The following is a 13,679-nucleotide window of genomic DNA, read 5'->3' as shown; positions in this document are numbered from 1 at the left end:
AAAACAAACAATATTTACAGTAATAGTTTCCTATTCCCGCGTTTTTTCTTTAAAAATAACCAAGTAAATAACTTAATTTATTTAAGAACGAATTGAGCTTCGCCGTTCGATACCTATATAAAATTTGATAACTATTATACGAAGACAAGGCTGAAAAGCGACCTCTTTGGTCATTGGGCTGAATGCATGATGTCTATTGCCAGTATGATGGTTAGATGTACGCGAACTTTTTGAAAGAGTGAAGTGTTTTTATTAAATTACTTACCGCCTCAGGGCTTTTCTAGCTACATTATTACCCTAGAGCGTTAATTGGTCACCTACAAGTCCCATTTGAGGGTAATAAGGACCTACTTACCTATCATGAGAGATGTAAATATATTTTAAACCCAGATATAGGTACTTTGTAAAATACATGGAATGAATACCAATTTCATGGTAAAATATATAAAAATTGTTAGGTACAATGGTAAAATATAACGTTCTATCAAATAAAGTTCTATCAAGTGTGAAAGTAATACATCTGTCTTTGTCGCTCTCGTTTCGAAGGTTCATCCTGCGGTCATATAACTCAAGTTATATTTTACAAAGCTTAATTATTGTATTTGAGATTAACTTTTTTACCGTCGTAAAACATTTTTTGTGACAACTTTTCCTTTAACACGTTCATTTCTTTAACACGTTCGAGCTGTGCGACATAACGTGACGGTTTGATGGTCATTTGAATTGCCGATTTAGGAACAAGCTAAGGATTTAGCTCCTCACGGAACAAGATCAAGATAAACTGCTACCCATGTAGAATAATAAAAAAATGTTTATTGCAGAAAATAAAGGCTACAAAAATTTACGACTGCGTCGCCTGTTGTTATTGCCGTAGGCCTCCAAGATCTTCCTGGCAGTTTCTTTCGCTTCTTCTTGATCTGAAATTTGCAGAAAATCTATAAAAATCAACAAACTACAATATTCTGCCGTTGTGTAATTTCATAATCAGTAATAACACATTAAAAATATATATAATGCCAGATTATTTAGTACGTATTGCTAAAAATCATCGTCATGGCTCCGCGTGACCAGATGATCAATATCTGTAATTAATACCTTTTTGTTGCTGCTGTTAATGGTAATTATTTTTTATACTACAAATAAATATATTTCTATTTTCTACTTTAGATATAAAAAATATTTTGGTAAACAAATGGATAGAGCCTGCTAAGCAATAAATTTGTAATAGAACTTACGTCCTTCATCAATCACAACGGTATCTTTATTCAAAATTCTCAAATCGAATCCTAACGCTTCCTTCTCCACGCTCATACATTGTGTGGGCATTACAGACTTATTTTCTAAGAAGATATCAGGCACATTGGCTGGAGCGTTAAGGCCACGAAACAAATTGTAAAAATCCTCCCCTTCTGGTATTTTGTGATCTCTGTATACTTCATCGTGAGCATGAGGGAGGTACATTTCAATAAAATTTGCGTCATTCGTATTACAAATATGTTCTTTATTGTCATTTCTAAAATTCAAGATCAGACCATCCATTTTCGCTTCTTCTTCAGTGATAACTTCGAAATCAGAAGAATGGTAACTACAATCAGAATTATTGTCTATATCTACTTCATCATTTTTATTTGGTTCCTCGGTACATCTGTACTCATTGTTAGTTAATTGATCTTGAAAATCATTAGCATCCGAGTTTATATTACGTAATACTTCAGAACTATCAGCCACTTTATTATCATCGATCTCTATTTCTATATTTGTAAATTCTGAGTTTTCAAACGTAAAAATATTGTTTGAAGCAAGTGATATATCGTCTAAGTCTACACATTGATCATCTAGTGCTTGTAAATTATCTTCACTGAGAGAAATAATATCTGGTAATTCTGTTTTAATAGTTTCGAAGTGGCTTTCATCATATCCAATACAATTTTTTAAGTACTCTCGATACATGTCATGAAAAGTCCTAGTTTTGTTAACATTTTCAGCAATACTTATTTCAAGGAATTCAGCACTGTTTGTTTCAATTGTCCTTTGTAATTGTGTATTATAATCAAAAACTTTTTCTTCTCTGTACTTGCTTAATACTTGATCAAATTCTTGAAAACCAGACATATCAACATTAGGTACTTTATCAAAATCAAAATATGGGTTCTTATTTTCATGTATGTTTAATGTGGTTTCCTTAGAGCTAGCTGCGTTGGTACAATTATTATTATTACTAAATGTTACGATCATATTGACCATTTTATCGTGAGAATCGATACTAGTAATATCCTGCATTGAATTTTCCATTGTTATATTTTATAGTGATCTGAAAAAATAACATACCTAGGTACTGTATGTATATTGTGTACCTATATATCTATTTCTTCAAAACCTAGAAGTGTCAGCATCCATAATCAAATGAAAATTCTAAAGCGTAGGTTCTTCACAGACAAATACCTAGAATATACCTAGACTAGATCAAGGTTAAAAGAGTTACATTTCTGCCTTTATTTGCGTGTTTGGCAATATTATATTATAGAGGAAGAAGCGACATTGTGATCATATTCTGAATGTGGATTCTGGGTGCACATAAAACGGCTAAACAGATATGAGAACGCATAGATTTGCCAATAGCCCTATTACTCCGGTGCCGGTACTATATTGAATGCTATTACAATAATTTCTTAACAGAAAAAGGTTAGCGAGAATGGACCTCAATTTCCTTGGGGTTTATTGCCGCAAAGATGTTAACTAAATTCTAAGTTACTTTCTATTGGTAGTTCTATATAAATTAAATGTAACTTACCAGTAAACGTTTCTTTATACAATGGTTTAACAAAAATTAAAAGCCTAAAATATTTTAAACTTGGCGCCAGGTGTCTGCCTGCCTGTTAATTTCAATTGACAATTTGAAACAAAAGGGCGCGTAAATAAATGTCAAGTGTGAATCACAACATGACAAGAGAAACTTTTTTTATTTATATAAAACAAAAATGAACTAAATTGAATGATTCATGAAATGAAAAATAAGATAAATTTAGTTGTAGACTGCTTTATTTATAATAAATGCATTTACGAAGGTTTACAAAACGCTGAATAAGCCAAGATTTTATTTAGTCAATTTTTATTTGGCAGAATGGGAAATTCCCTTGCAAAATTGGTTTATAAATTCATAATTTTCATTTCAGCAAAGATATGAATATCGATACAGCCATAGAAATTAACAAAGATCTTCTGAACCCTTATATCGAAAGTAACTTATAAGTTAATTGTTAAAGATAACAGTGTTTTGTCACTTTTTCCCAGATTTCTTGATGCCACCTTGAGTTAGAGGGCCCTTTTGGGACGCTTTGGCTTTCGCTTCCTGAAACAGTAAATAGGTTAAATAGGTAAATCAATTCAAATTAAAAAATAGTTTATTAATTCTATTAGGCAACACACGTAGGCGTTCTTAAACTTTTCAAGTCGAAATAGCTGATAAATTAGGTAGGTTAGTTAGTAATTCTACATTGCAATCATTCAGATCTTTTATGGAGCAGGAGAAGGGACAGCTTGGGTAAGACAAAAGGTGAGTCATGGATTGAGCCACTCCACTATCACACAAAGTTTAGTTAGTAAACCAATTTACGCCAATACCTGCAAAGCCTTCTGTTGTTCCTTGAGCTTCTGCTTGTGTGCCAGGTCATCGTCGTCCAACTCTTTGTTTTCTTTTTTGGGTGCTTTTAAGGGTTTCTTCTTACCTCCCTCTCGGCCTGACATCTATAACAATCACTTGCTGTAATTTCTTCTTTAAACTGATAGGAAATTAATTAATTTTTAAAGAATTATTTCATTACAAAGAAATTTGAGAAATATCCTGCAAATATTTATAAATGAGTAAGTTGTAAAATCACAGATGAACCTACAAATCTTTCTGGCACTGGCTCTCACAGCCCCGGAGAATTGGGAATGCACAAAGACAAGAGTTAGAGATTTATAAATGCAAAAGTTTTGATGGAGTTTGTTACAAAATCTACTTGATAATTTTTCATTAAATTTAGTAAATGGTTAGAACACATCCTGGAAGAGCATGCAAGGTTCTTTTTATGTAGAAACTCGAAAACAAAATTTCAATATAATAGTTTTTAAACCTCATTATGGTCCATATGTAAACAGTTATTACAAAATTTGAAAATAAAAATATGAGCACTAAAATAGTGGTATTCTTCACAAAATCTGGTAAGATAATGTTTTGGTGGCACTCAAAGTGCAATCAAGTAACTTCGGACATGGCCTTCCAAAAGATGTGCAAATTATTCTCAGCGTTTACTAATGCAAGTAATATTTAGTAAGTGCATGCTAAGAAAATTTGCATGAATGTGAATATCTACTTAAACACAAGTCATAATATGATGAAAAACAATGTCTGAATCATTAGTATTATCATTATTAGCATAAAAATAATATAATGTTCTGCACTTTAGAAACAATTAAGTTAGCTTTATTTCTTTAAGTACAGTAAAACAGTATACAATACACAGAGTAGGTAAAGACAAGAGCGTAGTGCTCTTGTCTCTTGTTTTGTAGATTTCATTTATTTCAAAAGAAATCTCTAAGACCTGTGGTGTGGGGAGAAGATTTTTTAATCATCCTATTGTTTTATGGTATTATATATATTATTATATCAGCATCAATGTTAAATTTAGATTACAGTAACTTTTATCTTTGTCCAGATGGTGCAACAAAATAGCTATAATTTGGTGCAACAAATTCTTTTTTTAATTTTTTAGGATGTAAATTAACTTAAGGGCTTATTACAAATAAAATAAATAAATAAATAAATAAATAAGCTCTAGTCATGTGCAACTCTCGAAATTTTCAAGAACACTTGTAAACAGTCAGGATATATTCTTGGAAATTTTTGATAACTTTCTTCAGACTATTCCGGTGAAATTTCTATTTTTTTCCATGGCATATCACTAACTCTGATGATTAGAGCTTACCATAACAAAGGAAAACATCACATGATGCCATGTTGGAACGGATAACATCAAAAACTAACAATTACTCTAACTATATTAACCTTCTTTGTCCAGTTGTTGGTAAAATATGTACCATTGTGTTATTTTATTTCATAGATTTATTTATTGAAAATAACACTATGGATATATATTTTTGCACTCCGCTTTAACTGTAGATTACTCTTTACAATCTACGGCTCTGAATCAGTGCGTATTATTATTGTTTTTCACATTATCGTTTAGCATAACCTCAAAGATATTAAAACTTTCAATATGACTGATAACTAAAAGTAAATTACGAAATTAAAGATATCAGCTTACCTTCAGATATAACCGTTAAGCAAAATAGCAATTACTCTTAGGGAATTACAACAAATTTCTCAAATTAATTGCAGACTTTTACGCCTTTTTCGTGTGATGTGATGACGGTAAAGCGGATGGATGACATGACAGAGGATTAAAAAAAGGAAAGGAATTGTCATTGCTGACGTTGATAGATGTTTGAGGAATGGAGCAAAACCATTCATTTGCTTTCAGCCATTTCATTTATGGATTAATGGGGGGTGCGGTTGCCACTTACGCTGCCACTAAAACCTAAGACTAAAACACATTAGACAAGGATAAATTAAATTTCTATAAAAATGTGTGCACAATTTTGAAAATAATAATGTCTTAATGAATAAATTTAAAAATCGAATGAAAATAGTCCATACTTGTCCTTGGCCTGGCCAGGCTTCCTGTGCTTGAATAGATGAGACGAGGGTTTTTCCACACGTATAAAATAATAAAAATACTAAAAAATACTCTATAAAAATACTAAATACAAATACTACATTTTATAACACTACATAATATACCTACCTACTTACATAAAATAAACATCAAAGATCCAGGTAAATCTGGAAAATGTTATTTTCCATCTTGACATGGCCGGGAATCGAACTCGGGACCTCCACACTGTAGCAGTCGGCATAATGATTATTAGGCCACAGAGGTCGTAACAACGTAACAAAGCATACCTACGGGTTACAGAAAGAAAAAATAGACATTTTTATAATTTATTCTTCATCAATGATATCCCACCAGTCATATTTGGGCCCGGTGGGGTAATTAAAACAGGTGTTCATGCAGCTCGTCCAATCGGGGAAGCTGTTGCCTTTCTGGTCGCCCCCACACCCACCCGACGTGAATTTATGGCACTTCCCCTCGCTCATGTCGGCATAATACCTGAAATATTTTTTAAGTGCCTTATATAATGCTTGATGTCGTCAAGGACGTTGCGTGATAATGGTCTGACAACTAGTGATGCAGACGCTGTGTGAAGTGGAGACGAAACAGTACGAGAGCGGACCTTGGACTGAAGTAACCGGGAAAACATTCAGATACCGTTCTTTCTCAGGGATGATACCATTGCATTCATTCAGAATCATAAACTTCTATGCTCCATACTGGGGCCTATCATGAAGCATAAAACACGTAGCACGTCATTGCGTACACACGTTCTCTCTTTTTTTTACACGATGCGTACTAGATATGAGAAAAAGAGACAGCATGTGCCCGTGAGTTACTTGCTACGGTGTTTAAATATGTTTCGTGATAGGTTTTCTGGATCGAAGACTAAGAAAACTATAAACTTCGTCATATATCTTTCGTTCATATTCATATTGTTTATTCGCTAACCAAGTATTACAATGATCTTAAATTAATTACAATTAGTGCTTATAACTTAGTCACCTTTTATAGGTATTGCGAAATTCGTTTCGCTCATTTAAGAAAGAGTGCGTATTGGATATTGGATATTCAAGAGAAATTATGGGACTGTGTATGTTAGTGTAAATTTTGTCTATCACCTTGTGCCTATCACTTTGTACTCAATCTGTCGCCTTGTATGAGACCTATAAGACCTCTTCGGAAAAAAGGCTGCGATGAAGTTTCTTCAACCCCGCTTTGGAAGTCGGCAGTAGGGTGTAAGCGTGGATTTAGTAAGTACTTCGTACAACAGTACCTACTAATTCCATGGGTTTAAGTAAAATTTTGACGTAAATTAATGATGCCAATCATATTATCATCATCCTAAGATAAAGAATCCAAAGTGGAATTTTAAACGAGCCAATAAGATGTATGGAAACCTTAGAAGGTTTCCATACAACTTAACTTACTTCCATATAACTCCAGGTTTTCTATCTCATGTCGGTACGCTAGCCGTCTTTGTCTTTGACTGGAGCGCGTGTAGGTACCTACACATTTCGCCAACCAATCGCATTGCAACATTGTTTTTTAATTTAATAGTTACACAATTTGATGAGACGATTGCGAATTTCAACCGGGATCGAATTGAATTGTCAAGACTTACTTGTAAGAATATTGAAAGCAATCTTGTGTGGATACATCTTTATAACATCTTGCTGGAATTTCAAATGATTTTGTAATTAGTGACGTTATGCTAAATGAATTGAAGCCGTGGTGGTGTAATGGTTAAGACGCCCGGTTGTGGATCGAAAGGTCACAGGTTCGAATCCTACTCGTGCCACATGAAAATACAAATACTGTATTTAGCTTTTTGTTTTATGTTTCGTAGTTTTAAAGAAGCATACTTAAGTACATAGAGACAGACAGACAGTGGGAAGAGACTTTGTTATATACCTATGTAAGTATTGATACCATTTTTATTCCATCATTGTACGTCCATCTACATTCAAATTATTTTTTTTTGTCATTCAATATGTTTTTGTGTATGATCTGAAATTTTAACTAATTAACGCTTCATCGGCTTCCTGTTACATACTTCCGTCTCTTTCTGCCTAATATACCTAATGAGGAAAACGACATGAATAATATTATATACGTCAAGAAGAAAAATACATAAAGGTATATAGAAATATACATACTCGGGGGAATTCTGGTAGCATATGTAGTGTTCATGATAACAAAAAATACTATACACAATCCAATCATCTTTGACATATGTTTTTAACAAAATTTTGATTAAAGTACAATCTTTGTGCATCAATAAATTCTCTGAAACGATGCGGGCATAATATGCTGATTATAAACAACGAATCGATTATTTTAAATTAGGTACGCAATTTCTAGACGTAAGAGAGCAATAGAAAAAAGTTTTACAGATTGACAAGGACCCGTCGCACGCCTTAATATGGAAAAGATTTTAATATTTGAAAACACATAAATAAAATAAAAATACATTCCGGAACCGAAACCGGATCTGGAACCGGAACCGGAACCAAATCCGGTCTCGGAACCAGAACCGGAACCGGAACCAAATCCGGTCTCGGAACCAGAACCGGAACCGGAATCGGAACCGGAACCGGAACCGGAACCAGAACCGGAACTGAAACCAGAACCAATACCAAAACCAGAACTGGAACCGGAGCGGTTTCGCGCCATTACTGAACCAAGTTTCGGCCGATACCTATATTATTATTTTGGGCATTTGGTAACGAATAAATAAAGGAACAAATCAGATAAGTTTTAATAAGTCACTACTATTATGCTCTCAGAAGTAACTATTACACTGACGAAGTCGCGGGTAAACAGCTGGCTTTACCGTACTACCTATCGTCCGTGGTTCCAAAAGATCTTATCGGATCTAATTCACAGTTAAACTGACACTGCGCCAGGGTTTCGAAGTTATTATTATTGCCCCCGCATCCTCCATAGACGAAATACTCGCATCGTTGAGTCTTCGTGTCATAAGCATATCTGAAACGCATAAGAAAAAAAATTAATTTAAAAAAAAGAGAAACACCCGACCCCGAAGTCGCTGGCATCCATCTCATCTGCAAGAACAGAGCTGACGGTATCCAAATACCTGAACACACATTTTCCAAACATAACTCCAAGAACACTCTCGATTTTTCTGTCTCTGAAATCTTCAACATATGGTCTAATATATTTTAGATATTTAGATAGACAGACATACCTTCGCAATTTGTACAATATTAGCATGGATATGGATTTTACTCACCTAGGTATTATCATCTTGCATAATCCAGTGTCAATGGGAAGAAAGCAGACACCCCCTTAAACAGGGTAACCAGATGTAAAAGACACGATGGTTCTACGAGCGGTTTTCCGACAATTGCTTCGGCTACGAAAACGACACTATACGTGAACGACAGAACCCTTCATCTACGAACGATTCGCCGACAGAATGTCTCCTCTATTCTGTCGGCGATATTGGTCGTAGATTAAGAGTTCTGTCGTTAAAACGACCGATGTCGAAACATTCTGTCGACGAAACATTCGTAGACGAAGCAATTGTCGGAGAACCGTTTCAGACTCTGGTTCTACATTACCTACCTTAGTTTGAAGCGGTTGTGGTCTAGTGGTTAAGACCGTTCGCCTATGATCGAAAGGTCCCAGGTACGAATCCTACTCGTGCCACATGAGTTTGAGTACCAATCGGATTCATGTATAATAGTTTTCACCACTTGCTTACGATGAAGGAAAATATCGCGAGGAAACCTGCATACTGGTTGGCAATTTGAGTTCACAAGTGTGTATGCGTCTACTTGCCACTAGATGGCGGTAGGTAGTAGGTAAAGTCATGACAAAGTCTTCGCCTTTGGGCGACTTGAATAAAAATTGTACACCAGTGTTAAACAAAGTATAACGGCAGGGTCGTAAAATAACAGCCAATTATTCAAAACTCAAAGGTAAAATTGACTCGGGGCTTCGGAGCAGCGAATACAACCGGAAACGATTAGTTTTAGAGAGAGGTGTTGAAAATAGGAGCTATCAGAAACTGGGGGCTACTATGAAACGTAAAACACGTAGCATGTCATTGTGGCCACAAGTTTTCTCTTTTTACACGATGCGCTCGAGATATGGGAGAAAGAGACAGCATTTAGACGTTAAACCCCTTCCAGACGATACAATCTGATTGCCCAATTTGATTGCCGATTGAATTGGGTACAATCTGATCGTCCGTCCACACGTACACGGCAAAATTGCCAATTTCAGTATTTGACTGAGCAATCCCAAATCGGGCGATACCGACCACCCAATGACCTTGAATTTCATACTTCCATCCACACGACCCAATTTGATTGTCAATCTAATCAAATTGGGAGTAAAATTGGGTCGTGTGGAAGGGGTTTTAGTAACGCGCCACGTGTTTGTTAGTTTCGTGGTAGGACTTCTGAGGGCTCAGTCAGAATTATAAAAGGATAATCACAACTATTACTGGGCTGTGCGCTGGTACCGCATATAAGAACGATTAGAGAAAATAAAAAAAATGACGACATAGCGATCGTATCACTTTCCAAATACAATAAAACAAAAACGCCTTTTATATTCATTGTTAAAATTGAAAATTGTACACTTAATTTGATAAATAAGTATGCTAATTTAATATTTCATGCAATTTTTATCCGTACATTATGAAATAATGTAAATTGTCGTTTATGTAAAGTGGTAAATTAATAATATTGACGACATAAATTATAATTAACTAGCGGCTAGTCCCGGTTTAAAACCATAATAAATTATGCAAAACAAGTCTCTTGAACCACTCTATCTATAAAAAAAACTCTTATCAACATCCGTAGCCAGCGTAGTTTCATAGATCTAAGCATAATTTAGTGTTCCAAATATAACATTGTTTTGCTATTTAGTGATTTAAAATATGAAACAGAAAATATGTACAGTCAATTTCAACCTTCCTAAATTAATTGCAATCTAGCCGCTATTACCGCTCCATAGTGGTTCATGCTGGGTAACTTCATGTGCTGTCGACTGTACGTAGTATTTAAGGTTACATTATTACATATCAATAATTTCAAATTGATTAATTAAAGTGATATTGAGTAAAAAATCGGAAGCGATACCGAATGCGAAAATTGTTTTTTTTTTTTCAATAATATAAACATGATTTTTACATACAAAACGTATTTTCGTTATCAATATCAATTTGCGTATTTAATAATATTTATATCAAAATTATAGTTATTTTGCACTGTAGGTAATTGATTTATTTTAACAATACGCACAACGTACATGTAAATTAGGTACTTATACGATTTTTAATTTACCATTTTAATATAAAAAAGGCTGATTGGTTTATTCAGAAAATCGTTCCAGACATTAAGTCATGTCGCCATTTTTAATATTTTCTCTATTCGTATTGATTTATGGCAGTAATGCCGAAAATTGTAAGTGATTATATTCTTGTTATTATGTTAGTAGCATACCAACTGTGAAACACGTGCGCGTGCGTTTTAGGATCCCCTTTCTAATAATACTAGAGGTTGGCATATTTTATAGTAATTTCGCATAAATACTATTTAAGCATAACGATTATTTTTATGAACTTGGTTTTGGCATATTCTCTTTCGTATAAGTAATACAAATTAATCTATGTTATATATAAAAATATACTTTATTATTAGAATTTACATTTTATCTATAACTATGATAAAATTAAAGGTAACTAAATTAAACTTATTCTTGCTAAAAACTTACAAATTAAATATAATTTGTATATTGCAAAACATTTTGACAAAATCTGTTTATTGTTAAGTTACTTGTGACATACATAAAAGCATGTGAGTGTTCCAAATTGTTTTGTGATTACATATCTATATAATAAAAAGTTTCGAATGTTATGCTTCCACATAAATATGCTTAAAAAATGTGCGTAAGCTGATATGTAATAAATATATTTACTTAGTTATGCGTAAATACCTATCATTAGGATAATTTATGTCATGAAATTTTAGAGCAAATGGATATCAAACTGCGCGTTTTGTATTGAATGCGTAGTAGTGAAAAACATAACATATTTACATATGAATTCATACAAAAATCCCGCACGTTATGTTACGCAGTCGTCTGTGTACATCGGTCATTAATTATTTATTTATTGCATTCAAAAATACATTTACACAATTGGTATGACCATGGATTTCGTAAGTACTTCGTCGGAGTACCAACTAATTCCATGGGTATGACTTAATGTTAAGCATTGTCTGTCAATTTATATAAACTGCATCTTTTCTTATAGTGTAAAAAATGTTACCATGTCTTTATTTATGGTTTTACACCAGTATAAATTAAAATAGTCTTTTTACGAAATTAGTTTATGTAGTTAATAAATGTTTATAATAAATTTTAAAATGTACTTATAGGGTTTGAAATAATATTTCATTTATTTTCAACCAAATCAACATTAAGTATGAAAATAGGTAGTTTATTGTGATTAAACCAGATTATTTTTTGTAGGGGACCTCTGTATGGAACCCATCGATCCTGGTATTTGTCTAGCATATATACCAAGGTGAGTAAAATCTATATATATATAAAACTCTTGCGTTACTGAGTGACTGAATGACTGACTGACAGATAACGTATAGCCGAAACTACTGGGCGAAGGAAGCTGAAATTTGGAATGTTCGTTCCCTGGGGATTGTAGGTAAGAGAGATTAAGTAAGAGAGGATTTTTGGAAATTCCACCCCGAAGGGGGTGAAAAGGGTGAAAAACGTTTATATGAAATTTCTACACCGTTGAAGTTAGTGACTTGAAAATTTGGATTTTAGTTGTTTACAACAAATTAATGAATACGTGTTTCAGATTTTTCTGAAAATTAACCCTCAACCACTTCAAAAGGGGGACTTAATACAATTTTCAAGATAAAAAGCTGAAAATTGGAAACCATACATACTCTTCATCATTTTTCTTAAAGAATGACCGAGATTTTACTATGAAATTCACGCGGGCGAAGCCGCGGGCAAAAGCTAGTATACAATAAACAAACATGCTAATGTTGCCAGCCATGTGGGTACATTTCCATCAGATAGCAGGCTTCCTCACGATGTCTTCCGTCACCGAAATCAAGCGGTGCTCCATGAAAACTGTCACTCATATGTTACTAGTGTCATTATTGTAAAAAAATAAGATTTTTTTTGTGTTAGGTAAGGTAAAACGATGATTTTGCCAACGTCAAGGTTGAGTATCAAACAACTGAAACACGGTTCAGTGTGTAACCTAAAATATAAATATATACTTATAAATATAAATAATGTATACTTATTATTATAAAGAGGTAAGCGTTTGTGACTTTATATGTTTGAGGCGGGTAATCTCCGAAACTACCGAACCAACCGATTTCAAAAATTCTTTCACCATTCGAAAGGTACATTATCCAAGATTGCTATAGGTTATATTTTATCTCAAAATTCCCACGAGAGCGAAGTTCCGGGCAACATCTAGTATATTATATGAATATAATACATTACAATAAATGACATTTTTGACACAAAGTTTTATTGTTGTCGGAGAGATCTTATTGCATTCAAATTGTGACAAAAAATCATGTCTTTGCTGTGTAAAACATTCGCTTATGACAAATACAGTGTGGAGTTCGTGTTCATGCGTATTCATAATAATGCATTGTCATCCAAACTAAATGAGTACTTATACAAAATTTCAGCTCAATCGGTTGAAGATATCTGCTTCAAAATTGAGTTACAAGATTCCAACCGAATAGACATAGGGACATACACATATATGTATAGTTACATTGAAAGCTGAGATTGCAAGTTAAATAAAAACTTGTAAAAGCTTATCTAAAACTTTTAGTCTATGAAACAATCTTCAACGAGGTAGTTAATGGCTGTATTTTTACCCAATAAAATTCTAATTCTCATATAAATAATATCTCCTTCAACAATCCG

The 13,679-nt window shown here is 33.6% G+C and overlaps 2 protein-coding genes and 1 long non-coding RNA gene across 4 annotated transcripts; all 3 read right to left on the bottom strand.

The window, feature by feature from the left end:
* Nucleotides 1-793: 793 nt before the first annotated feature.
* Nucleotides 794-2,570, bottom strand: LOC128681532 (uncharacterized). Its single transcript, XM_053765512.1, has 2 exons — nucleotides 1,236-2,570; nucleotides 794-917 (listed from the first exon to the last, which is right to left on the bottom strand). Exons 1-2 carry the CDS (start codon nucleotides 2,290-2,292, stop codon nucleotides 832-834), a joined length of 1,143 nt encoding a protein of 380 aa, XP_053621487.1. The 5' UTR covers nucleotides 2,293-2,570; the 3' UTR covers nucleotides 794-831.
* A 451-nt stretch (nucleotides 2,571-3,021) lies between these two features.
* On the bottom strand, nucleotides 3,022-5,462 carry LOC128681533 (uncharacterized protein). 2 transcript variants are annotated; one of them, XM_053765513.1, is made up of 3 exons: nucleotides 5,307-5,462; nucleotides 3,622-3,744; nucleotides 3,022-3,349 (listed from the first exon to the last, which is right to left on the bottom strand). In XM_053765513.1, exons 2-3 carry the CDS (start codon nucleotides 3,742-3,744, stop codon nucleotides 3,278-3,280), a joined length of 195 nt encoding a protein of 64 aa, XP_053621488.1. In that variant the 5' UTR covers nucleotides 5,307-5,462; the 3' UTR covers nucleotides 3,022-3,277. The 2 variants fall into 2 exon arrangements, with proteins under 2 accessions (XP_053621488.1, XP_053621489.1); XM_053765514.1 differs by having other exon boundaries at nucleotides 3,622-3,779; nucleotides 5,307-5,448.
* A 3,156-nt stretch (nucleotides 5,463-8,618) lies between these two features.
* LOC128681534 (uncharacterized) lies at nucleotides 8,619-10,754 on the bottom strand. The gene is made up of 3 exons (XR_008406021.2): nucleotides 10,183-10,754; nucleotides 8,971-9,025; nucleotides 8,619-8,705 (listed from the first exon to the last, which is right to left on the bottom strand). It is a non-coding gene; the product is annotated as an uncharacterized LOC128681534 (long non-coding RNA).
* Nucleotides 10,755-13,679: the final 2,925 nt, after the last annotated feature.

This window comes from Plodia interpunctella, chromosome 27 (genome assembly GCF_027563975.2).
Source record: "Plodia interpunctella isolate USDA-ARS_2022_Savannah chromosome 27, ilPloInte3.2, whole genome shotgun sequence".
In the NCBI taxonomy this organism is placed as follows: Eukaryota; Metazoa; Arthropoda; class Insecta; order Lepidoptera; family Pyralidae; genus Plodia; species Plodia interpunctella.
This window is presented reverse-complemented; position numbering and strand designations above follow the sequence as displayed.

Coding starts and splice junctions, on each gene's coding strand:
- LOC128681533 (XM_053765513.1), bottom strand. CDS start 3,744: ATGTCAGGCCGAGAGGGAGGTAAGAAGAAACCCTTAAAAGCACCCAAA. Junction 3,350..3,621: donor AACAACAGAAGGCTTTGCAG/GTATTGGCGTAA, acceptor TTACTGTTTCAG/GAAGCGAAAGCCAAAGCGTC.
- LOC128681532 (XM_053765512.1), bottom strand. CDS start 2,292: ATGGAAAATTCAATGCAGGATATTACTAGTATCGATTCTCACGATAAA. Junction 918..1,235: donor CGTTGTGATTGATGAAGGAC/GTAAGTTCTATT, acceptor TGCAAATTTCAG/ATCAAGAAGAAGCGAAAGAA.